The sequence below is a fragment of the Bos grunniens genome, chromosome 5 (assembly GCF_055505025.1).
Source record: "Bos grunniens cultivar Pamir isolate PY7600 chromosome 5, Bosgru_T2T1.0, whole genome shotgun sequence".
In the NCBI taxonomy this organism is placed as follows: Eukaryota; Metazoa; Chordata; class Mammalia; order Artiodactyla; family Bovidae; genus Bos; species Bos grunniens.
In genome coordinates, this window is record NC_141169.1 from 96,466,050 (window position 1) to 96,491,062 (window position 25,013).

The 25,013-nt window shown below is 34.2% G+C and overlaps 1 protein-coding gene across 18 annotated transcripts in view; it reads right to left on the bottom strand.

The window, feature by feature from the left end:
• The window catches only part of ATF7IP (activating transcription factor 7 interacting protein), a 115,076-nt gene that overhangs the window by 58,533 nt on the left and 31,530 nt on the right, over nucleotides 1-25,013 (bottom strand). For 13 of the 18 annotated variants that reach the window (XR_015164229.1, XR_015164226.1, XR_015164230.1 and 10 more), the window contains one exon: nucleotides 1,781-3,267. Coding sequence is in view for 8 of the 18 variants with exons in the window: in XM_086401931.1 (XP_086258057.1) it covers nucleotides 1,781-3,260 (1,480 nt within the window). In the remaining 10 variants the exon portion in view is untranslated. Of the gene's footprint in view, nucleotides 1-1,780; nucleotides 3,268-17,435; nucleotides 17,566-25,013 lie in introns of those variants that run through there. The other 5 variants (XR_015164231.1, XR_015164227.1, XR_015164234.1 and 2 more) reach the window with 1 other exon arrangement.

Genomic DNA, 25,013 nt, shown 5'->3' on the forward strand with positions numbered 1-25,013 from the left:
CACTACATTCTACATCTATTGTGCAGGCAGCAACAACAGGATTTCCTGACAGACTGGATATGGAACATGAACCAAACAAAAAAAGAATCATTCCAAGATCTTTGACCTGAGCAAGTAGGATGCAGTTGCCATTAAGAGGGATTATCTTCATTAAAACTCTACGTTACACAGATAGTGAAAGGAAAGTGCTTCCCTGAATACATCTGTATCTCATAAAGTTACTCTCCTCTAAACTCCCAGCCTACCAATTTAACATTATTACTGTATTCACAACCTTGTATTTAATGGCCTGTGGTTTAATTCTTGTCAGAATCCTCAGGGCAAGTAATAAATTTTACCTTTAAATCCCCAAGCCAAGAAGAACCTGGCCTTTCTATATACACAGGTTTAATAAATGAATGAATGCTCTTTGGAAATGAAGTCATCTTTAATAAGGGGAAAGTTTCTATTTCCAAAAGAAATGTAGGTTTGATATATTGGAGTGGGGTGGGGGAATCCTGTGTCTTTTTTTTTTTTTTTCTTCAAACAAACTAAAACCAAATGCTATGCTTCTTATTACAAGGTCACTCCACTCACAGGGCTCTAAGGCTAAGAGAATGTGACACAAAGGAACCATAAAAGTACTCATGCCAGTGTGAAAGTAACTGAGAAAGTTTCACATGGGAATGATGCTTGAGTTTGACCATGAAACCAAAGTAGGATTTTCTCATTCTCCCTTTTTCTCTAGCAATAACAAAAGAGATGGGAAAGACAAGCATTGACCAAATCATGAAGTTTATACAGTTTTTATATAAGGAGTCTGAAATAATCCTAAAAGTAATAGGGATCTAACCAAAGAGAGGAACATAATCAAATAATAGAGATGTAAGTTATTAAGAGATCATTTAGAAAATGAATCAAACATTAGGTAGAATCTAGAATGTTTAGGAAGCAAATGGATAGTCTTTATCAAACATATAATTAGGCCTCCAGGTTTCTGAATTCCAGCAATGATGGTATCATTCCCTGGACAAAGAATATTAAAAAAAATCAGATTTCAATTGGAAAATTGTAAAATGGAATTTGTCACACTTGAAGAAAATAAATTAAATAGTAGGCCTTTATAATAGATTCAAGGTTATTCAGTTGGTAAATGATAGCAAGAACAACTTTTAGAATTTTGATTATGTACTGGAAATTGTTATATTACAGTGTTATATTGGTCCATCTTATCTCTATTTCCAGTCTACAAGCTTCTTACGGGCAAGTGTAATATTTTCTACGTTTTTTATCTCCCTTCTCAGCACTTTACATAATGCTGCTCTCAGAATGCATCTTTGTTAATTCTGAATTCTGTGAAGTTAGGAACCTGTCAAGTTAGAGTATTCTGCTGCTGCTGCTGCTAAGTCGCTTCAGTCGTGTCCAACTCTGTGCGACCCCATAGACGTCAGCAGCCCACCAGGCTCCCCCGTCCCTGGGATTCTCCAGGCAAGAACACTGGAGTGGGTTGCCATTTCCTTCTCCAATGCATGAAAGTGAAAAGTGAAAGTGAAGTCGCTCAGTGGTGTCCGACTCTTAGCGACCCCATGGACTGCAGCCTACCAGGCTCCTCTGGCCATGGGATTTTCCAAGCAAGAGTACTGGAGTGGGGTGCCATTGCCTTCTCCGAAGAGAGTATTCCAGTCATCATCATTCTCAACTTCCTCTGTAACTAAAAGAAACTTAAAACTTTATGAGAATGTTTAACTAAGCTGTTTATTAAAGATAATCAAAATCTTTAAAATTTAAATAATATGCTAACCTGGAGAACATGTCTCATTTTGTGATATAACTTCAGACTCATCCTTTTCACCCGAGATATCCTCTTCATCAGAGAGGACCAAGAAGGCTTCTTTTGGCAAGCTCTCACTACTTTCTTGTTTAGACGGTGAACCAAAAGAACCTTCCATCTTTTCTTCCAAATCTGGATTTGACTCATCAATTGGAAGGAGAGAAGCTTTAGAAAAGCAAGTGAGTTCATCTTCAGCAGGTGCAAGCTTTTCCAAAATAGGAATGATTTCATCTGTCTCCATAGAATCTGTATTTTCTAGGATATTCTCATTTTTGTCATCTTTTATAACATCTTCACTAATGGTTTCTATAAGGTCTGCAGAATTTTCTTCTTCATTCTTTTCACTGTGGTCAATCTCCACACTGCTAGATATAGCCTCCTCTCCAAGAGCAGATTCTGTGATTGCATCTTCTTCTAACTTCTTTTCAGGAGACAGATCTGAACAAATAATTGTATCATCTGTTTCGAGAGCTTCTGCATCAGCATCACTATTACTATCAGCTTTATTTTTCTCATCAAATGAGAAAATTTTATCTAACTTTTCATCGTCTCTATTTTGTTGAAGAAAATCATCACCTTTATTGCTACTGGGCTCTGTACTATCAGTTTCAGGAACTGGTTCACAGGCTGGTACCGAACTTGGGTCAAAGGTGGGGTCAAAGGCTGTCTCAGAAGTTGGTTCATCAGAGGCTGGATTACCAGAGGCTGAATCACCAAAAGCTGGATCACTAGAAGGCAGATCACCAGAGCCTGGATCATCAGAGGCCAGTGATTCAGAGGCAAGATCACCAGAGGCCGGATCATCACATGCTGAATCACTGGAGACTGGTTCACTGGAGACTGACTCACCAGGGACTGGTTCACTGGTGACCAGTTCATTAGAAACTGGCTCACTGGAGACCAGTTCACTGGAGACTGTTTCACCAGAGGCAAGATCACCAGAGACAGGGTCATCAGAAGCAGGATCACCAGAGGTTAATGTTTCAGAGGCCAGGTCTCCAGAGACAGGATCTCCAGACCCCAGACCTCCAGTAGCCAGATCAGAAGCTGGATCACCAGAAGATGGTTCAGCAGTCAATTTAGAGGCTAGATCTGGACTTATATTATTTGCAGACAAAGGTTCACACTTTAAGTCATCATCCTGCTTGCTTTTTACATGAACATTTAAGGTACAGGGTGTTTCTTTCCATTCTGCTTTACTTTTTTCAGGGTCAAAACAAACATTCTCAATGCCATTCACCTCTTCCTTGTCATTAAGATAGTCCATATTTTCCAAAGGTGAGGTTGGGTCCAAATCTCCATTTTCATGGTTGCCATTTAACAGCTTGACATCAGTTTTCAATAGTTCTTCCTTGACCTTGTACACTGCTTCAAGTTGCTGACGATCACTCACTCTCATTGTTTTTCGAGCCTTAAAGACTTTTTTTTGAGGTTCTTCTATACTATCCATTTTGAATCTTTAAAAAAAAGAAAGAAAAAGAAAGAGTTTAACAATTGAAACCAAAGCCACCTAATTATAGACTTATTGCAAATTGATCTTAGAAGCAAGCACCACTTTATGTAATTTTAAAGTAATTACAGAAAGCATAATTATTTATGCTAATTTATTTAAAGCATAACACATATAATGCTGTGTATTAATTTTTATATTTATTGAATTTATATGACATAAAACTGATAATAGATACAGTTCATAAGAAATTAATTACTAGGCAATGTTAGGGGGAAAGTAGTTTTCATTCTCAGTAAGCTAATGGATTCAGAGTATGGAGGAGAGAGCGTTAAAAAAGTACATGAAGTAAAAAAGTAGTTGTCATAGGAATAATAAGAGAATGAAAGCAGAGAGGAATGGGGGAGAGGTATAGAGGTAGGGGAAAAAAGAAAGGAGAATTAAGGAACATAAAGAAATATTACATTTGTAACCAGAAATATCTAAATAACTGTTAACATAATGTAACAGATTATTACCTAGAAAGTGAAAAGACAACTCACAATAGAAGAAAATACAGTTGACCCTTGAATGTGGTTTGAACTTTAGGGGTCCTCTTAAAACTTGGAATTTTTTTTGATAAATACATACTATACTACTACCTGACCCACTGTTGGTTGAATCTGCAGGTACAAAGGGCTAACTATTAAGTTACATGAGGATCTTCAACTGTGCAGGGGTTCGGCACCCCTAGTCCCTCCATTTTTCAAGGGTCAACTGTATTTGCAAATCATATATTTGCAAATAATATATCTGATAAGAGATTTACATCTGGATGTAAATAAAATACTATTGCAATTGAAAAATAACAACAACAAAAAAAACAACTTAAAAATAGGCAACAAACTTGAACAGACATTTCTCTGAAAGATACAAAAAAAGACAATAAGCAATGAATATAAACAGATGCCTCACATCATTTAGTCATCAGAGAAATACAAATCAAAACCAAAATGAGGTAACATCTCACACACACCAGGATGGCTATTATCAAAAGAAATAATGAGTGTTGGTAAAAATGTGAGCAAATTGAAACTCTCATACAATGGCAATGGGATTGTAAAATGGTACAGCTGCTTTGGAAAATAGTCTGGCAGTTCCACAACATGCTAAATATTACGCATTAAATTTAATCTTTCCTCTTTTTTGTAATGTATTCATGTAAAGCTATAAATTTCCCTCTAAGCGCTGCTTTAGCTGCATCTCACATTTTAATGTGTCATATTTTTCACTGTTCTATTAAAATATTTTCTAGTTTCCAATGTGATTTCTTCTTTCATCTGTGAGTTATTTAAAAGTATATTTCTTTAAAAGGTAGTAACACACAACTATGTGAATAGGCTCTTTAAAATACATATACATAAAGTCAATTTCATTAATAAAAAAATGAGGCAGTGTAGATTTATAAGTCACTAAGCATTGCAGATTTTAGGCCTAACAAAGATGTCCACTTGAAAAAAATAAATTAACACCCTAAGACATAATTTCTCAAATTGTAACCTTATTTGAATAGGGGTCTTTGCAGAGATAATAAAAGTTAAAATAAGGTCATTAGGGTGGGTCCTAATTCCATATGATGAGTGCACTTATTAAAAGGGAAAAATCTGGACACAGACACATACATGTGAGAACACTGTGTGGTAACTGGAGTTAGTCACAAGCCATAGCTAGGAGAGAAATATGGAACAGATCCTTCCTTAGCTTCATCAGTAAGGGCATGGCCCCCTCAGCACCTTAATTTCAGACTTCTAACTGCCAGAAATGTAAGACAATACATTTCTGTTATTTAAGAAAAAAAATTTTTCTTTTTCAAGCAATGTGATTTACCATATAAACAGAAGGTAAAAATAAACAACAGATTATCTCAACACAGAATATTCATTCTACAAAATTCAAAACTGAGTCATAATTAAGCTCTCAGAAATCTAATAGAAGTAAACAACTAAAATCTAATACAGGTTATCTATAAAAGAAAATTGCAAATATCATACTAAATGGTAAAATAGATCAGAACTAAGATAAGGATATTCTCTATCAGTGTTTCTGTGTGTGTTAACATCTGGCCAGTTCACATTTGGTCCTAGAAAAAGACAATGTTGCCACTCTACAGTGGAATAAAACAAACATCCTTTTAAGGACTAAGATATACAGGAATCATGAATATTGCTTTTAAATGGATATTCACTTAGTATCACCATTACCAGTATGAATGATGCTAGGATATACTTGCTTGGAGAAGGGAAAAAAGCAGCTCTGAAATCTAGGAATTTAAGGTTCAAAGCTCAGTGTTATTATAAATTGATCTGATGCTTCTAGCTAAGCCATGTTGGACTTAACAACCTCAGCATTTAAATTAGGCAAGGTCACTGTGCAACCCAGCAACACATAAATTACTAAATATCTTCCCCTTTGACTAAACAAGTGATGGTTACACTTTTTTTTTAATCACTTGTGGTTTTACCCTCACTGTAGTTTGTCTTTCTTATAGGTAACAGTTACTGAGATAGTTACTGAGCACAGAATTGCTCCTCCCCTCCATCACTTTCTGATAGTACCTAATCCAGAGTAAGGCTCTCCTGCCTCAAACCCTTCCAGCAAAACCCAACCTATACTATAAGTAAACCCTTTACCAGGTTTTTTTCTAATATCCTCCTACTGATACACCTCAGTTTCCCCCAAGGTGAGCATTCTCTCTCACTGCAACAAATAATAAACCCAACTTTTCAATTACAGGTATGTTCCTGATATTCCATCGTTCCTCTAGCTGAAAGGCACAAAACTATGGCCCAGCCTATTTGCTGGAGGCCAGTAAAGCTTGAGAATCAACCATTTTGTCACAGCACTTCTAGATTGCAGTACAAAATCTGCATTCATACTATTACCGTAGGCCAACTACTTATATTTCTTAGTCTTCCTAGGTTTTTAAGTTATATAGCTGAGTAAAACTATTTATAAAAACTACCTTAAAATGAGAAGAAACGTCAAAGCAAAATTATCATAGCACTATTTTTAAGGATTATTAAATGCAGCTACAATTTAAACTTCAAAATTTTCCCCACCTACAATCCATTTTAAACTCACTTACTGAAAAATGTTCTGCAAAGAAGATACAATGCAAGTTTTGTAGACATTTTCCTTGCTGACTCCAAACATAAAAATGATTAAATTTATAGTACTAGGAGTGTGGTTACCCTTTAAATATTTTCAAATACTGAACTGCAGTTCTTCTGGATTTTGACATTGTAAAAGCCACATTTCTCAGCCGTTATATACATAACTGGTCGCTGTTGCCAGATGCATTAAAAACAAACATTCCTCTTTTTAAAAAAGCATATTTTCATAATTTTTAGTAATTCCAGTAAGAACATGAATTCTGCCAACAGAAACATGTGCTTTAGTTCTAACTCTTATGTACTTACTGTGTGACACAGGGCAAGTTACCTAGCATTTCAATGTTTAATATCAGCCACCTTAAAAAGGGAATATCAGTACCTGACACAGAGGTTGCACTAATGATTATGAGATTCTATACATTAAGTGTTTGGAAGGCAGTTAGCACTCAACAAATGTTATTGTAATTGTCTATGTACATTCAGGATGTTTTTAGGCATACAGAATCTGAAACAAGTTTCTCTTAAATATTTTTGGTAGTTTGTATATGAATTAGAAAGTCTACCATGTACACATCATGTTCAATGTTAACTGCCACCAAGTAACATTTAATAAAAATAAATGTTATCAAAGCAAGCTGGTTTTATCAACAAAATTGCCATCAATACAGTAAAATAAAAGCCTATACAAAGAATTACAGAATAACTACCATCTATACCCACAAGGGCGCACACTACAGCCATTTACAGGATCTTTTAAGGGTTCTAAGTAAATATAATAAATAACAAAGCAAGAAGGAAGAAGCATGAACAACCAGTTCAAACTAGTTCAGCCATATCTATGCAAACCAATCAGCAGTAAGTTTTTTAAAATCTATTTTGCATAAATAATGTATATTTAAGAAAGACACAGCAGAGAAGGGTGTGTTACCTGCAAACAAGTCTCCATTACTATATGACTGGAACAAAACATTTCTAAAGATCATTTTAAATATCGTCATCTGGAACTGACATATCATTCACAAAACTATACTACAAAAGAAATACTACTTTTTTAGGTGGCAACACTACAGTCATGAAACTCTCACAGGACTGCAATTTATTTTCATAGGAAAAGCACTTATATTTTACAGCAGAAAGTGTCTGCCATATCTAGAAGCAAATATGTAAAATGTAATGAACTACTTTCTCCTGAAAACATTTTTCATAAGGAAGATAATAAGAAAAACATGTTTTAAGTCCTTACTTTAATGTTTAGATTCAAGAACTGTGGGGAAATATCACCACTTAAAAAAAAAAAATCTTTTTCTACAGCATTAACAAGAATTTCACCTTTACTAAAGGAATTTATATTTAAATAACCAAGAAGGGTATGTTACCTGCAAATAAGTCTCTATGGCTTGGGGTTTTTTTGTTTTTTTTTTCAAATTTTGGGTAAATTATTTTTAAGGAAAGCCCAATAAGCCTCTTCTTTAAGTGAAACCATTATTTTTTTCTCTGCTTCATCCCCCTCCACCCATTCCTTTCACACTCTTCTTTCTAGCAAAGAGATTATAGCTATGAAACAACAAAGAGAAGTATTACCAAAAGCTGTAATGTCTTAGCCTACAATCTGCCTGCTCAAAAAGCTCAAGAATTTAAGTGGCTGTTCAAGAGCTGCTCACAAACTCAGCCAATCAGCAGCCAGCATTCTGATTCCTGCCCAGCAACAGGAGACAGACAATAAGGTCAGAAAAACATAGTTAAAACCTGGATTCACAACACTTCAGTGAGGTTCTTTGTCTGATAAAAGTAACCTAGAACATGATTGCATAAAATTCTAAACCTATAACGTACACAAAATATACCACATAAATAAAATAGAATAAAAGGTGTAAATCTTATTTATCTTCATTTAAAGAATATTTCCAGAAATATAAATCCATGCCCTACCTGGGGAATGAGTCAAATATGGACAATACATAACAAGAACATACATCTCTACACAATGGGTTAGAATCTGCGAGATTCAACTGTAAATTTCTTTTTAAAATTCCATAGTCTTTAACGTATATAAAACATTTATACTAAAAATCCAGCAAAATCTTAAATCCAAATAACTAACAAGATTATTTTCATACCCATCTATCCTTATCGTTATAGATTTCCAATTCCAAAAGTTAATTGTATTCTGGACCCAAAGGTTAACTATGGATAGCATTATAAAGTGTTTTGCTGTCTACTGCACTGAACTGACTTAGTTTGATTCATTTAATGAAATTAAAATGTGATTCTTAATAACCTGTATTAAGTGTTTTAAGTACAATTACTATATTCTTTTCACCTTAACTGCCTTTGGCAGCAGGTTACAAAAAGGTTATGAGCTCTCCCTTTTTGAAGAAATAAGCAAATATATATACTACATAATAAATATTCATGTAAATTGAAGGGAAATTTTTTCTACATGATATCATTCTAGTCCTTTAAAAATAAAATTATAAAATAAAAATAGGAAATCTGTTATCAGAATATTTTTTCTCAAATTCACTACCTATGAGATTTTTAGTAGTAAATTTTTAAAATAAACTTCATTTTTTTCTCTTTCAATTACAGAGGAACCTTGTAATTTTTCAAACATACCCAAGAGGGAGCTTGCTGCAGCCATACTCTTAGTTTATATAATCTCACCATAGGAAAAATAAATCAGCAGCTGCTTGAATGCTTCAGTCTCGTGAGAGAACTGAAATTCACTGTTTGATTGGCTTAAAGCCATAGCTGCCTACACCAATCAGACGTCAGCATCACAAACCTTGCCCGGCAACAAGGGAAGCAGATGAGGGCAAGTGCTCTACCAAGAATCCAAACGGGGTAAAATTAAAGGTGAACTATGAAATTGACACATATTTGTAACATACCCCCAGATTCTTATTTCAATAACAGGTCCATAGCAGGGTTTTCCTGATTAAATAAACAAGGATCTATACTACTGCTTTCCAAGAACTGCTTTAACTAACAAGACAACAGGAAGTACCAAAACTGTTGGGTCAAAGCGCACAGACACATACACAAACACTATATTAATTCAAAGTATGGATATGTGATGAAATATATTTAAAAATAAAATTTTAGCAAAAACTTGCAAAATGCTAAGCAAAGCCATTTAAGTGGACTTGACATTTCTATCTTTGACACAAGCACTCCAATTAAATTCATGCTTTTAACTGATAGTACTGTAACATTATTCTGAATAATGGGATGCTGAAAATAATTTTTCAGATTTGAGTTTATGTTAAATGGATTAAACAAACATTAGTCAGTAGGCTTGACTAATGATGGCTTACTCTTAAATAATCACTTTATGCTGAGGATTCCTAGCCTCTATAGAAACGCAACTCAGTTACTGTGCTAAGAATTCCATTCTCAATTGAGAACCGTGTGATATTATTCTGCACTTCTAAATTTTACTTGAGAATTCTGCAATAGTCCTGGAAATAAAATCATAAAGAATAATCACTCTGCTAATCTGCATACTGTTTACTGTTCATTAGTGAAGACTGGTGAAACTGCGAGTGAAATGATTCATCCTCTTGATATTTATCTGTGCAGATTTAATATAGTTTCTAAATTTTTATCTTAAATACTAGATATCTTGTCAACTTTGTCAATAGCTATTTTTCTAAAACTGTAGTAAAACATAATCACTACTCCTATTAAAACTTCCACAAGGATTTTCATCTTGTTTCCAAACTTCTCTTGAAGTCACTCACAAAGCATTGGCAATATTTACTTGAGAATCCAGAATCCCTTACAGTTCACAATTCTTCAATTCTACTATGCTATGGTTCTTCCCTCAATTGCAAAAAAACACTACTGCACTAAAAAAAAAAAAAAAAAGGAAACATTAACTGGTGGAAATCCATTCCTTATCTAATAATTTAACTCATGAGTTTGGTATGGTTTCACGTGCTCATAATATTTGATGCAACAAATAACCCCTTCTGCCTCTCAGCAACCTCATGATATCAGCTGAGATATCAAAACATATAATGGGATATCCCTTAACTAAATGTTTAAAACTAATCAGCAACAAAGCAAACAGAAGTTTGCTCTACCAACAATCCCTTGGACAAAACAAGAGCAAATCAATATTGATTAATAAGCACAGCAAACCAGAACAATCACTACAGTCTAATTTGTTGCATTCACTGATATATTTTGAAGAATACTAGAATATTCTATATGAAAAAATGCAAGATACCTTAAAATAACTTCTTCCAGTGTATTTCGGGGATCATTCTGTTACATACGCAAAGTCAAATTAATTGACCTGATCCAACAAACTCAATTATAGAACACACTTATTAAATTACATCCCCTCAGAAAATTAGCCAGTTATCCATCAGGGCCCACTAGCTTATCCAACTCATCAAACTCCACCAGCACCTGGGCAGCAATGAGTAAAGTTACAGACAGCTATGTATTTTATTTCCTCAAGAATTTAAGAACCACTTGTCCAAAATTTTTCATACTTTACTTGGATGAATTAAAATACCCAGAATGATTTAGGAGGGCAACATGAAAGATGTGAATCCTTCAAATGATAGGAAATAGAGCTCACTTTTCTTATCGACTCAATCTAAGGAGAAAGGACAGACAGCTTACTTTCTGTGTCAGTCAGCTTTCACTAGGTAATAAAGCAGTAAGGGAAAAAAAAATGACTGGCTAATAACCAACAATCTTCTTCATTCTAGGTCATCAGCTGAAGAAGCAGCAAATGCTTCCCCAGCCCCCACAATTCCAGGTCTTGTGGCATAGAGAAAAGCCCATAATGACCGAGAAAAAAAAGCCCACAATGACAGAACCATACAATATACAATGGATTTTAAAGCTTTTTCTTAGACACAGTATATGCCACTTTCACTCACAGCCCATTGGCTAAACCCAAGTTAAGAGGGTAGAGAGAAAAAAGCTCTCATGGGGAAACATTTCACGTCACATGGCAAAACGCAGGGATAGGTAATCTTACCAAAACAATAACAACAGTGAACTATATAATTTACCCATTGGAGTAGGAAATGGCAATCCACTCCAGTATTCTTGCCTGGAAAATTCCATAGACAGAGCAGCCTGGGAGGCTACAGTATATGGGGTTGCAAAGAGTCAGACACAACTGAGCATGCATGCACATATAATCCACCACAACTCAAAAATACATTATTATAAAAGCTTGGCAAAACAAAGATTTCTAAACTAACAAAACCAAATCTACTCTGTGTTCCAACATTAGCATAATAGTTGTCACAGGATAAATCACCCAAACTCTCCTGATTTCATGTCACTCACCAGTAAAACCGAGGTTAGACTAGATGCTTGCTAAGTTTGATTCTAGCTTAAATTTTGAATTATTTTACTAAACTCTAGCTATATTGATGTTCTTTTATAATTAATTTTTCATTATTAAATACAGAGAACATGCAGCAAGATATAAACTCCAACATAATGAACACATGTGAACCCATCATCCAGATAAGAAATTAAAAACAAAGCCTCCTGTATAACACTATCAGATAGCATGCTACTCCTTCCCCATCCCAATTCCTTAACTCAAAGATAAGCATAATCTTGAATCTGATGTTTATTATTCCCAGGTATGTCTTATACTTTTTTTCTATATTATAAAGTCCCCATTTTATTAATGAAACAATCCACCTTAAAGGGATAAAGAAACTGACACTTATCAAGGGGTATTTATATGTCAGACCCTATACCAAGGCATATTTTTTCCCATTTAAGTGACAAGTTATACAAGTTCAACTTTACATCTGAAATAATACATCAATAGCCAGGCTACTATCATTCATTACATGGATAATAATTAACTTAGTAAAGTAAAAAGACACTTGATTCAGCATGAAATTGCTTTCTTTGTATATATACACTTCTTATGCATTTCATCCTTTAAATTTTGCAACCATGGGGGTCTTCCAGAGTTCAAAACAATAAGCAATAAACTATACTGTATTTGCCACTATTTTCTTCTCTCTTTGAAAATGGAAAAGTCATTTAATATAATTGCTAAGGCCTATTCACACAGTGAATGAGTTCTGACTGTTACAGCCTCAATTTCATCAGCCTACAGACTGGTTCACATATTAGCGCCAACATTATTACAAAGAAGCTCTTAAACATCCAAGTATCTTTTTAAAAGTAACTTTTCATTAAGTCATCCAAGCAAGTAACAATAGAACTAGCTCAACAAACCACAGGGAATTTCCTCAATCTGATAAAGAGCATCTAGGAAAAACCCATAGCTAACATACTTAATTGTCAAAGACAGAAAGCTTTCACCCTAAGATCAGAAACAAGACAAAATGTCTGCTCTTAGGCACTGACTAGAGGTTCTAGCCAGGACAATTAGGCAAGAAAATGAAATAAAGGTCATGTACCTTGAAAAGAAAAAACTGAAACTATCTCAATTTGCAGATGATAAAATCCTATGTACAGAAAATCCTAAGAAATCCATCAAAAATTTTATTAGAACCAGTAAATAAGTCTAGAAGGTTGCAAGATATAAAATCAATATATTGAAAAATATAATAAAAAATACTTGTAAAAACAATTTCAGAATGAAATTAAGAAAATAGTTCCATTTACAATAGCATAAAAAGTAAATTTAACAAAAAGTACAAAACCAATACTCTAAAAAATTACAAAGTGTTGAAGAAACTGAAGATCTAAATAAACAGAAGGACACCTTATACTCTTGAATCAGAAGTCTTAATATTAAGACGTCACTACTCTCAAAACTGATTGACTGATTCAAGGCAAAGCCCTATCAAAATCTCAACTATCTTCTTTGCAGAAACTGACAAGCTGATTCTAAAACTCATATGGAAATGCAAGAAATTCCAAATAGCCAATATGGGGGAGGGGGGTGCGGCAGGGAGAGACAGTGAAAGACTCACGCTTCACATTTTCAAAACTTATTATAAAGCTACAGTAATCTTTACAGTGTGGTACTACTAGGGCTTCCCAGGTGGCTCAGTGGTAAAGAATCCACCTGCCAATGCAGGAGATGCAGGTTTGATTCCTAGGTTGAGAAGGTCCCCTGGAGAAGGAGATGGCAACCTACTCCAGTATTCTAGCCTGGAAAATCCCATGGACAGAGGAGCCTGGTGGGCTACAGTCCATGGAGTTGCAAAGAGTCAGACACAACTTATCAACTGAGCATGCACTACTAGTAGGACAGACAGAGAGAGCAATGGAATCAGTTCAGTTCAGCTCAGTCGTGTCCAACTCTTTGCGACCCCACGAATGGCAGCATGCCAGGCCTCCCTGTCCATCACCAACTCCCAGAATTCACTCAAACTCACATCCATCGAGTCGGTGATGCCATCTAGCCATCTCATCCTCTGTCGCCCCCTTCTCCTCCTGCCCCCAATCCCTCCCAGCATCAGTCTTTTCCAATGAGTCAACTCTTCACATGAGGTGGACAAAGTATTGGAGTTTCAGCTTCAACATCAGTCCTTCCAAAGAACACCCAGGGCTGATCTTTAGAATGGACTGGTTGGATCTCCTTGCAGTCCAAGGGACTCTCAAGAGTCTTCTCCAACACCACAGTTCAAAAGCATCAATTCTTTGGTGCTCAGCTTTCTTCATAGTCCAACTCTCACATCCATACATGACTACTGGAAAAACCATAGCCTTGACGAGACGGACCTTTGTTGGCAAAGTAATATCTCTGCTTTTGAATATGCTATCTAGGTTGGTCATAACTTTCCTTCCAAGGAGTAAGTATCTTTTAATTTCATGGCTGCAGTCACCATCTGCAGTGATTTTGGAGCCCCAAAAAATGAAGTCTGACACTGTTTCCACTGTTTCCCCATCTATTTCCATGAAGTGATGGGACCAGATGCCGTGATCTTAGTTTTCTGAATGTTGAGCTTTAAGCCAACTTTTTCACTTTTTCCCTTTCATCAAGAGGCTTTTTAGTTCCTCTTCACTTTCTGCCATAAAGGTGGTATCATCTGCATATCTGAGGTTATTGATATTTCTCCCAGCAATCTTGATTCCAGCTTGTACTTCTTCCAGCAATGGATTAGAACAGTCAAAAAATATACCCTCACATTTATGGTTAAATAATTTTTGACAGGAGTGCTAAGACCATTCAATGAGGAACAAACAGTGTTTTCAACAGATAGTGCAGAAACAACTGAATAGCCACATGTTAAATAATGGCTTTGGATCCCTATCTCATACCATAAATAAAGACTAATTCCAAATGGGTCAAAGACCTAAATCTAATGGCTAAAATTTTTAATCTTAAAAGAAAACAGATATAAATCTACATGACCTTAGAATAGTCAATGATTTCTTACATATGACCCAAGAGATTAACAAAAGAAAAAAAAACTAGACCTCATAAAAATTAAAAATTTTGTGCTGCAAAGGTAACCATCAAGATAGTGAAAAGATAACTCACACAATGGGAGGAAATATGTGTAAATAATATATCTGAAAAGAGACTTGTATCTATTAGAATATATAAAAACTGCTATAACTCAATAATAATAAAACAACCCAATTTAAAAATGAGCAAAAGACTTGAATAGATATTTCTCCAAAGATAAGCCAATAAGCAACAAACATAAAAAGATGCTCAACATCATTAGTCATTAGAGAAATGAAGATCAAAACCATAATTAACACTTCACACACAACACAATGGTTATAACCAAAGCAGAAAATAACAAGTGTTAGCAAAAGATGGAGAGAAATTGGAATCCTCATACAGCTGATGGGGCTGTAAAGTGGAGCAGGTGCTTTGAAAAAGAGGCTGGCACTTCTTGAACTGTGCTGCTATAAAAATCTAGCAATTCTACTCCTAGGTATACATATCCACAAGAAATAAAATCACATCCATGCGAACACTTATACACAAATACTCATAGAAGCACTTCTCATAACCTCCTAAAAGTATCTATTCATAATAGCCATAGTCCAGCATAGTCCAGCAACTGATAAATAAAATGTGGTATATCCATTAAAATGAAATATTATCTGGCTATAAAAAGGAATGAAGTACTGATAAATGTAACTTCATGAATAAACCCTGAAAATATGCTGAGTGACAGAAGCCTATCACAAAAGGCCACACACTGAGTAACTTTATTTATATGAAATGTCCAGAATAGGCAAATCTATAAAGACAGCAGTTAAGTAGCTGGCTAGTACTGGGGGTTGGGGAAGAAATGAGGAATGGCTCCTGACGGATACAAGATTTCTTTATAATGTAATAAAAAATGTTCTAAAATTAATTGTAGTGATGGTTACACGCTGTGTGAATGTTTTAAAAATCAATGAGTTGTATACTTTAATCATGTGGATTATATGGCATGTGAATTACATTTCAATAAGTCTGTGATTTTTTTTTTTTAACAGCAAAACTAGAGTTGAATAATTTTTCATTTGTTTTCAACCTATGACTTTTACTGGGTCACACTTTCAAAACAGACAAAGCAACAAAAACAAAAAGAACTGAGAACTGGTTCCCACTTTAGAGAATTAACACTTCTAGGTCAACAAGTAGACGTGTAATTACACTAGTATACTTCTATAAAAGGCAATATGTAGAAAAAACAGCAACCTTGTTCTCCATGTGTTCCTCTCAGATAAGCCAGTTACTTTTTTCCCCCTGTCCTAAATGGGACATAATTCTGTAGTATGTTTATCTCATAGGATGTAATAATGGACATGAGAAGATAAAAGAACAAAACAAATTTTACCAACAAGAAAACAGTACTGAGTATGGTGCAAATGAACGCTCCAGGTACATATATGAATCAAGTATCCTATACATAGAAAATGCAATCAACTGCCTTTTCCAAAAGGACTAGGGAGTCTTAAGTGAAACAGGAGCATTCTCTTTTACTATAAACTGGTACCATAACTAAGAGGCCTTACATGTAATTAATGATAAACTTGCTTATAAACAAGGCTTATTTACTGAACTTTCTGGTGTTACATAATGCTTTGTCACAGGTTCTCAGTGCTGTCTTTATTCAATATGAAGTGTCTTGCCACTGTATTTACCAGTACGTTACATGTATATTTCTAGAAATAATTATTAGGGGAGGCAATGTGGGGAATGAATGAAACAGGTGAAGGGGATCAGGAGGTAGAAACTACCAGTTATAATATAAATAAGTCACAGGGAAGGAATGTCATAGCACAGAGAATACAGTCAGTAAAATTGTAATAACTTTGTATGGTATATAACCTATAATAACATTGAATCACATTTTATACCTGAAACTAATATAAAACCGTAAGTCAACTATACTTCAATTTTTAAAATAAATATTATAAATGGACTATAATACCTACATTCATGTCTATTTTATGAAATACTTTGGCACATCTCATCATGTATTTAGTATAAGATTAATACATTTTAAATGCCCAAGTTTTGCTGTCAGAAAACATCTTAAAAATATGCTGGTATCACTATGACGTACTTTACAGGTCATTTAACAAAAGAATAAAAAATAAAGTAAATATCCGGGAATAATATTAATAAGCTACACGGTGTCTGAAATATAAGATACACTTAGTGAACACCGACTAAAAGAATGATGGGCTATATACATATAACTAAAATAAAAAATGATTCTTAAGCGAAACAATGAAATTATTTTATAAAGCAAAGGTAGTAATCTAGAATATCTCTGACAGAATTACACACTAACATGTTGGCATGTTCACATACAGCAGGTTTACACAGAAGTCAACCTTCCTTTGAGAAGTCAGGATGTTTACTAACAAAAAGTAACATATACCCACCGACACAAAATGCTGCCTCTAACAAGGTTCAATACAGAACTCCATTAAAATTAACCTAATCTGACATAAGAGGCATTTTTCAAGGCTTATAAAACTTGTTTAATTAGTTGATTTCACATTTCAAGAAATAAAATACCATTTTGAAAAAAATCTACTTTTGCTTATTACATAATGATGAAAATCCTCTTTAGAATAATAAACATACCCCAAAGGAAAACCCCTGCAGCCATCTTATCAGTTCTCTCACTGCAACAGAAACTGAAATACAATTTGCATAGTCATTGTGGTTGGCTAAAGAAAGCAGGTTCATGTAACCAATCAGAAAACTAGAAAGTGGGCAATCCTAAGAGGAGAAATTTTTAATCTGCCTGGCAACAGCCTAAAAATAGAAACAATATGCTAGTATGAATCCCAGAATAGACGTGAATATAAGAGGAAAACCACCAGCAAAAACACTTTATTTTCCTGGGGAAAATTATGTACCTTGCATTTCATCTAGAATATTAACTTGGAACTTTTTCTTACTAAGTGGCAATTAAAGAAAAATGAATTCTAAGCTAAATTAATCGACCAATTTCAAGTTACATGCCATTGTCCATACCATTTTACTTATATATGTACACATGTATACATGTACATAAATATTTAAGTGTTCTTTTTTCAGGAGAAAAAGTTAACACTTTAATCATAGTTCTTACATCTCTAAACTTCTAAAATCTGTCAAAATCTGAACAGTGCTGCATTTTTTTTCCTAACACTTTTCCCCTGCAATCATTTGAGAATCTTACTTAAGCGTAAAAGATTTTACTGTGTATTAAAAATATAAAGATTAAATATTAATCAAAGCAGATCTCTAAACAGGTGGGGATTAGGCCTTATTTTTTGACACAAACTTGTTCCAACATATAGTGCTTTCCACACAGTCAACATTCAATAACTGTTTTTTCAATCAAACTACAACAATTCCTGAGGAAAACAATCTTGTTATTCATGTCAAGTAAAAGTTAAACATATAAATATTTAATCTTTACAATACCGCTATGTTTGGTTTTTCAGTTTTGTTTAATGTGGGATAATATTAAAGTTGACAACATGTTTCTGTCACCCAAATAAAAGAATGTTTGTCATCATTCTAACTTTCCAACCTAATTATGCTTCAGTCTTTCTCAGCATTAGTTGCTCAGTGGTGTCCAACTCTTTGCAACCCCATGGGCTATAGCCCACCAGGTTCCTCTGTCCATGGAATTCTTCAGGCAAGAATACTGGAATGGTCTGCTGTTTCCTTCTCCAAGGGATCTTCCTGACTTAGGGATCAAACCCGGGTCTCCTACATTGCAGGCAGATTCTTTACCATTTGAGCCACCAGGAAGCCACATTTATGTTTAGTATGCATGCTTGTATGTATATAACACATTTACTCTGGAGAATCATAAAGATGCCAAGCAATGTGAAGTCTAATGCAATTAACTATGAAGCTCATGAGCTACTACAGAATGACCAAAATTAAAAATAACTAAATAAAAGGAAAATAAAGAGAAAAGGTAAAAGGGGAAAAAATCTGTTTTTATTTTCAAGAATTTAAATTATAGCTGTTGAAATGAAAGGTTGGTTACAATCAAATCATATTAAAACAAATGTGGCCTATCAAAGTTCATGTTTTAAATATCTCAAACCCTCCATTATGTTTTAATAAAGTGGTAAATTAACTTTTAAAATGTTTTCTTTGGTCAAAAAAGGAATTCATGTATTTGATACTCGGAAAGTCTAAAAACTTCATTATGAAAATTACATGTAAAAGACTTATTTTTAATAAAGCTTATAAACAATGTGTTTAAGACATAAAAATGCAGAACAGTTTTAAGTAACAAAAAGAGCTCCAGTGAAGGATGAAAATACATCAAAAAAGCAATCCATTGGTAGTATATCCTTTTAAGGATAGCTAGATTCTAAAATTAAGTTCAACCAAGCCTTTAAAAACATAAATATTATTTTAAGCAGTGTTCTGAATGAAAGGTAACTTAGCTTATTGTTTTACTTATTTTTCTTAATGTTGTATTCACATGTGACTTGGATATTCAGATCTAACTTAGAACTGTATCCACATCTTTAAGCCAATTTAAATCTTAAATGTAAATTCATCTTGTTCACTTACCTGAACAAACTATGATCCTCATCAAAAAAAAAGATATGAATTAACCTATGAGTTATAATTAGGAAGAATGTAACAAATGGGTTGAAATTTGATAACAAGGCACAACAAGTGGGAAAAAGTATTTTACAATTCCAGATATCTAAGTCAAATTATCACTTTAAATATATATCTTAGCACTTCATATTTCCTTAAAATTATTTAAAGCAGTTATTATACATTTTAGTTTTACTGACACCAGTTTTATATTTAAGGGAACAGAAAAAGCATGAAATTTTCAAAGTAAACATTTTATCACACACCAATTGGAATTTTGGGAGGATTGAATTATCAATGGCACCTTAGTGTTAAAAATTAGTACAGCAAGTAAATGCTCTAGAGAAGTTTAGATACATGCCAGAAATGTCACCCTCCTCCGCATCTCTATACTCTTACCCATCTCTAGACCCTGACCTCCTACAACCCACAGGAATTCAAAATGTCATCTGAGAACCAGATATTCTGTGGCCGTAGCCTATGTGTACAGAAGTTTAACAACAAACATAACTAAATTTCAAAAAGAAGCCTAATCTTTCATTTCAAAGAGGAAACTCAAATTCTTCTTTGTACCTATAATTTTTTCCTTCTGTAAAAAAGCAATATTTGCTAGTATATTATCATTGAATAGATTTAACTAAAATTATGTTTACTGCAACTTTTTGAATTGATCTTATTTGCAAATCTATGTTTTTCTTCTGTTAGAATTTAAGAAAAAACTTACGCTTTTGATAACAAGATCTCTCTTGGGCATACAACTCAGAATGGACCAGCATTCTTCCAGGGAGCAAAAAAAGAAAAATTACATGCCCACTCTGAAATCTCCCTGGCAAACAATGCATATAAGAGAATATAATCTACTTGTGTTAGGCAAATATTCTTAAAAGCTTTCTTTCACAAGTTGGGCTATCAGAAGCTACTACAAAAATCTTGTGATATATTTTAAGAAAACACAGTTCCTTTACCAAAAACTAAGGATTATCACTTTGTTTTCTTTCAGAACCTAAAAAAAAATCTGCAAATCTCACCAAAATATTATACTTTGAAAACTCCCTTAATCTCTCTCCTACTAACCATTAGACCAAGGAAGCCAATGTTTTCCACCCATTCTATAAACATATTGACTGATGACCAGAAGTATTACTGAGATCTCATGTTCTTCTGTTCTCATCTAAATCTGCTCATATTAGTTGTGCTTGCTACTGAATTCGGTTTATGTTTTTACTTTAAATTACAGACTACAATTAAACTTTGTATAAACTGATGAAATATGAGTGCAAAAAAAAAAAAAAAAAGCTTTTAGATCTGCATCAGGAGAAGATAATAATGCAGAAAAAAACACAGATTGGAGAGAGTTGGCTTGGGCAAATCATTCAAGACCTTTAGGTCTAAAGTTTTCCATCTGGAATAAATGGAAAACAAAGGACTGAGAGGATCCTTAAATTTTGACTCAAATAAAATTTTAATAAATTCCACTCAAAAACCCATTGCTCTACTGAGAAATGGCAAAGATAGCTTGGAGTACTTGTGTATTTATCAAATGCCTACATGGTCACTATTATAGGACAGTTTTTAAGACACTAAATAAACAATGTGATTAAAAATTTTTATAGAATTATAACCAAAAATTTGTTACACATGTAAATTTTAACAAATGTGGAAAAGAAATATAGGCAGTAATACCATCTGTAGAAACTTTTCTACATGAATAACCATGAAAATTAGGAGAAGTACTCTATTTTCCATTTACTGCTATCTCTCCAGTATAGACTATTTAATCCTAATAATAAAAACAGGCTTTCAAATGTGTAATTACAAACAAGACCTCTACAGAGCCCTGTCTTCCTGATAGGGTTAGTACACCCAGTTTTTATGAGCCAGATTTCTGAAAACTAACTCTGCATAAAGAATAACTCAAATTCAAATGGGGGGTGGGGGGAAGAGTATGCCTTTCTTACCAATCTCAATTCCACTTCTGCCCATAACCCTACTTATAATTCAGTTATATCCACAAGACTTCACAAGTAGTTGCTAAGCAACAGCAACATGCTGAGTTCAGGACTATTGGAAATCTGGCTGTCTGCCACATTAAAATATTTAACTGAGCCTAGAGCCTCCAGAATTAAAAAAAAAAGAAAAAGAAAGAAAAGGAAAAGGAAGGGATTGGGGAGGGAAACCCAAAGAAATACATATATGCAATACGCCACCAAGTTCTTTTCAAGGGTTCACAAATTCAAATCAAAGACCTTATTTTGGTATGTTCAAATATTTATCATAGTTCACTACAAAATTTTTTTATCATCCTTTAAATATTGGAATACACATTCTAAAGTTATTCTACTGGAGAAGACATGTGATTAGCCAGGTCACTGTTAATGGCAATAACAACTCTCTCAATAATACACTGTGCAGAGAACAGTCCTTGGAGAAAACTAGAAGGGCAGTCTCTATGAAATGACTCAGACTTCCTATTAGATCTTTAAGGCCCAGAAACAAAAAATTATACATTCTCATTAGAAGCACTCTATCCCTATAGGCATGACTAACTACCAAATGAAAAGAATTTTCTATCCTAAATTGCACTTGTTAAACATTTTAAACACCTCTAATACCTTAAAAAGTAAGCATATTCAGATATGTATTAACAACCTAAAAATTAACTGTCATTTTTCAACAGAAACTGAAAAGGCATTGAGTATGTTCCCTGACTCATTCACTGGTAAAAATGAAAATTAAGAACATAAAGACTGCTTGTTTAGCTGATAATGGCAACTTCAAACCAATAGGAAACTTCATATTTAGTAGTAAAACATCACAGATATTTCCATAAAAGGCAAAAACAAGAAGTGTAGTATTACTGTTCTAGAAATCTTGACAAAAAGAGTAAGACCTCAGAGAAGATATAAAGAAGAAAACATTTAATTCAGAATAGCAAGAAAAAAGGTTATCTAGAAACATCAACATATAAGAAAAAGACTGACAAAACAATGAAAGTATGTGAAACATTAGAACTATGTTGGGTATATGACTCAATGTAGAGAAATATCAAAGGCACAGAAAAGTAACAAGTAACCACAAGTTTCGAGAAACACTTTAAACCTAAAAAGCATAGTGGGCTCGCACCCCAGCCCTTCTCAGGTGCTAGGCCTCCTTTCTCCGCTCCTCCACCTGCCAGTCTTCCGTGGGAAACAATCTCGGCTTATCTTCCGGGGAGGACAGTGCACTGAGTTGGGGTGCCTCACACCAAGGGCATGCCAATCAGTGAGCAGCAGCCTGCCAGCCTAGTGGCTGCAATGCCAAATAGGTGGAGCTTGTCACCTGGGTGGGAGGCGGGCCTACCGCGCAGCTGTGGTAGCAGAGCAGCCCCCAGTTCAAAAAAAAAAAAAAAGCATAGTGCTAATAGGATTAGTACCAGAATAAAAGAGTATCTATTAGTGAATATAATAAAGACAAAAAACTCAAAAGGACAAAAAAAAATCAAATAAGCAATTCATAAAAGGAACGTAAGAAAAAATATTCAACTTCAATAATAATCAGAAAAAGACAAAACAAAGAGACAATATTTTGTTTACATCAGATTGGCAACTACTTGGGATTCGTGGTGGCTCAGACGGTAAAGAATATTGTTAGCGATAATGTACAGCAATGAGTAGCATCATACACTGCTGATATAAGACTTCAGTGTCATAACTATTTTCAGGGGCAAATAAGCAGAACTGTGTAATCACTTTGATACAACAAAGGGCTTCCCTGGTGGCTCAGATGGTAAAGAGTCTGCCTGCAAAGCAAGAGACCTGGGTTAGATCCCTGGGTCGGGAAGATCCCCTGGAAAAGCGAACAGCAATGCACTCCAGTGTTCTTGCCTTGAGAATCTCATGGACAGAGGAGCCTGGTGGGCTACAGTCCATGGGGTCCCAAGGAGTCTGACAAGACTGAGCCACTTTCACTTTCACTTTGACACACCAAAGAATACATTGAGATATCCATCTTAAGTATTACTAATAATATATTTTTAAAAGGTAATGTATCAGGATATCTACTGTTGTACTATAATAGCAAACAAATTAATAATCAATCCCTAATAGTTAAAAAATACTGGAAGATCCACTTAAGAATAAAGAACAATAAGAGAAATTAAGAACACAGTAGATACTTTTTATTGGTGTGAATATTAAGTATACACGTAGCTACAGAATTCAATATACTTAACAGTATAAACTTTGAAGTCAGACATACCTCTTTGAAAACAGGTATGATCATTTCCTTCTTAAATAACCTGTCCAAGATACTTATCCTCTCCTTGACTCAGTATCTTCATCTATGAAACTGAGACTATTATAATGCCTGCCTTCATAAAAATGTTATGGAGATTAATAAGGACATAAATAGAAAATTCTCAGACATATAAGTAGTCAATAAGTATTCAAAATGTTATGCAATTATGCTTTAAAATGCAAAATAATATATTTCTAAACATTTATATATGCATATAAGGGATATTTCAAAGTCTGGAAGGATAAATGCCAAACTAGTTACACCAGTTCCCTTGAGGAGAAAAGACAAAAGATACAAACTTTTACTTAGACCTGATATTTCAGTTTCAACTTTCAAATGACAACATATTTGTGTGATTTATCTTAACAGTTAAGCTCATTCCACTTTTCCCAATCTCTTTCATGCTAATGCTAAACCAAGGCAGCAGTGATGTGACATTTATGAATGTAGACAGGGACGTGACATTTATGAATGTAGACAGTGTAGTGACTCACATAGACACTAAGCTCCTGAAGAGACAGGGAAAGAAGGCTACCATTGAAAACACAAATTCCCAGCTTATGCCATGAGCAGCAAGCAACAGCTCCCTCATAATCACCTGGGTCAGCATACACACAAAGTAAAACAGGAACTCTCAAGCACAAAGATGAGTACAATCAATTAAAAATTTCAGGGCAGGCGGAGGTAGGGATTATACAAAGGACAAACAGAAAGCTAAGAGATATGAGGGATATACCCAGAAGCAACAACATTCATCCAAGAGGAAGTATAGAAAAAAAGAACTTAGGGGAAAAAAAGGAGAGAAGTAAGAAAAAAACTTCACAGACCTAAAAAAAAAAAAGTTTTCCAAAGAAAAACTAATTACCAAAACAGACTAAATTAAATTTTTTAACACTTAGATAGACATACTATGTTAAGATTTCAGAAAACCCGTATGAAGAAATACTAATAACTCAGAATTTTTTTAAACATCATTTTAATTACAAAGGAATAAAAATTACTGACATCAGACTTGTCATCAGCAATACTAAATGCTAAAATAAAACAACAATATCCCCAAAGTTCAGGGAAAACTTATTTTTAGCCTAGAATCCTATTGCCAGAAAATCAACAAGGACAGAAAAAATAAAAGTATTACTTGTGAGCAAAGACTGAGTTAATAAATTATTGTAACATATATAAAGATATACTTACAGATAGAAGACAGCAAAAGACCCTAGGAAGAAACTCAGATCAGGGGAATAGCAATGCTCCACAAAACAAGTAAAACTCATGAGCAGACTAAAATAATTGAGGACCGACCGTCTTTAAAACAAATATTCT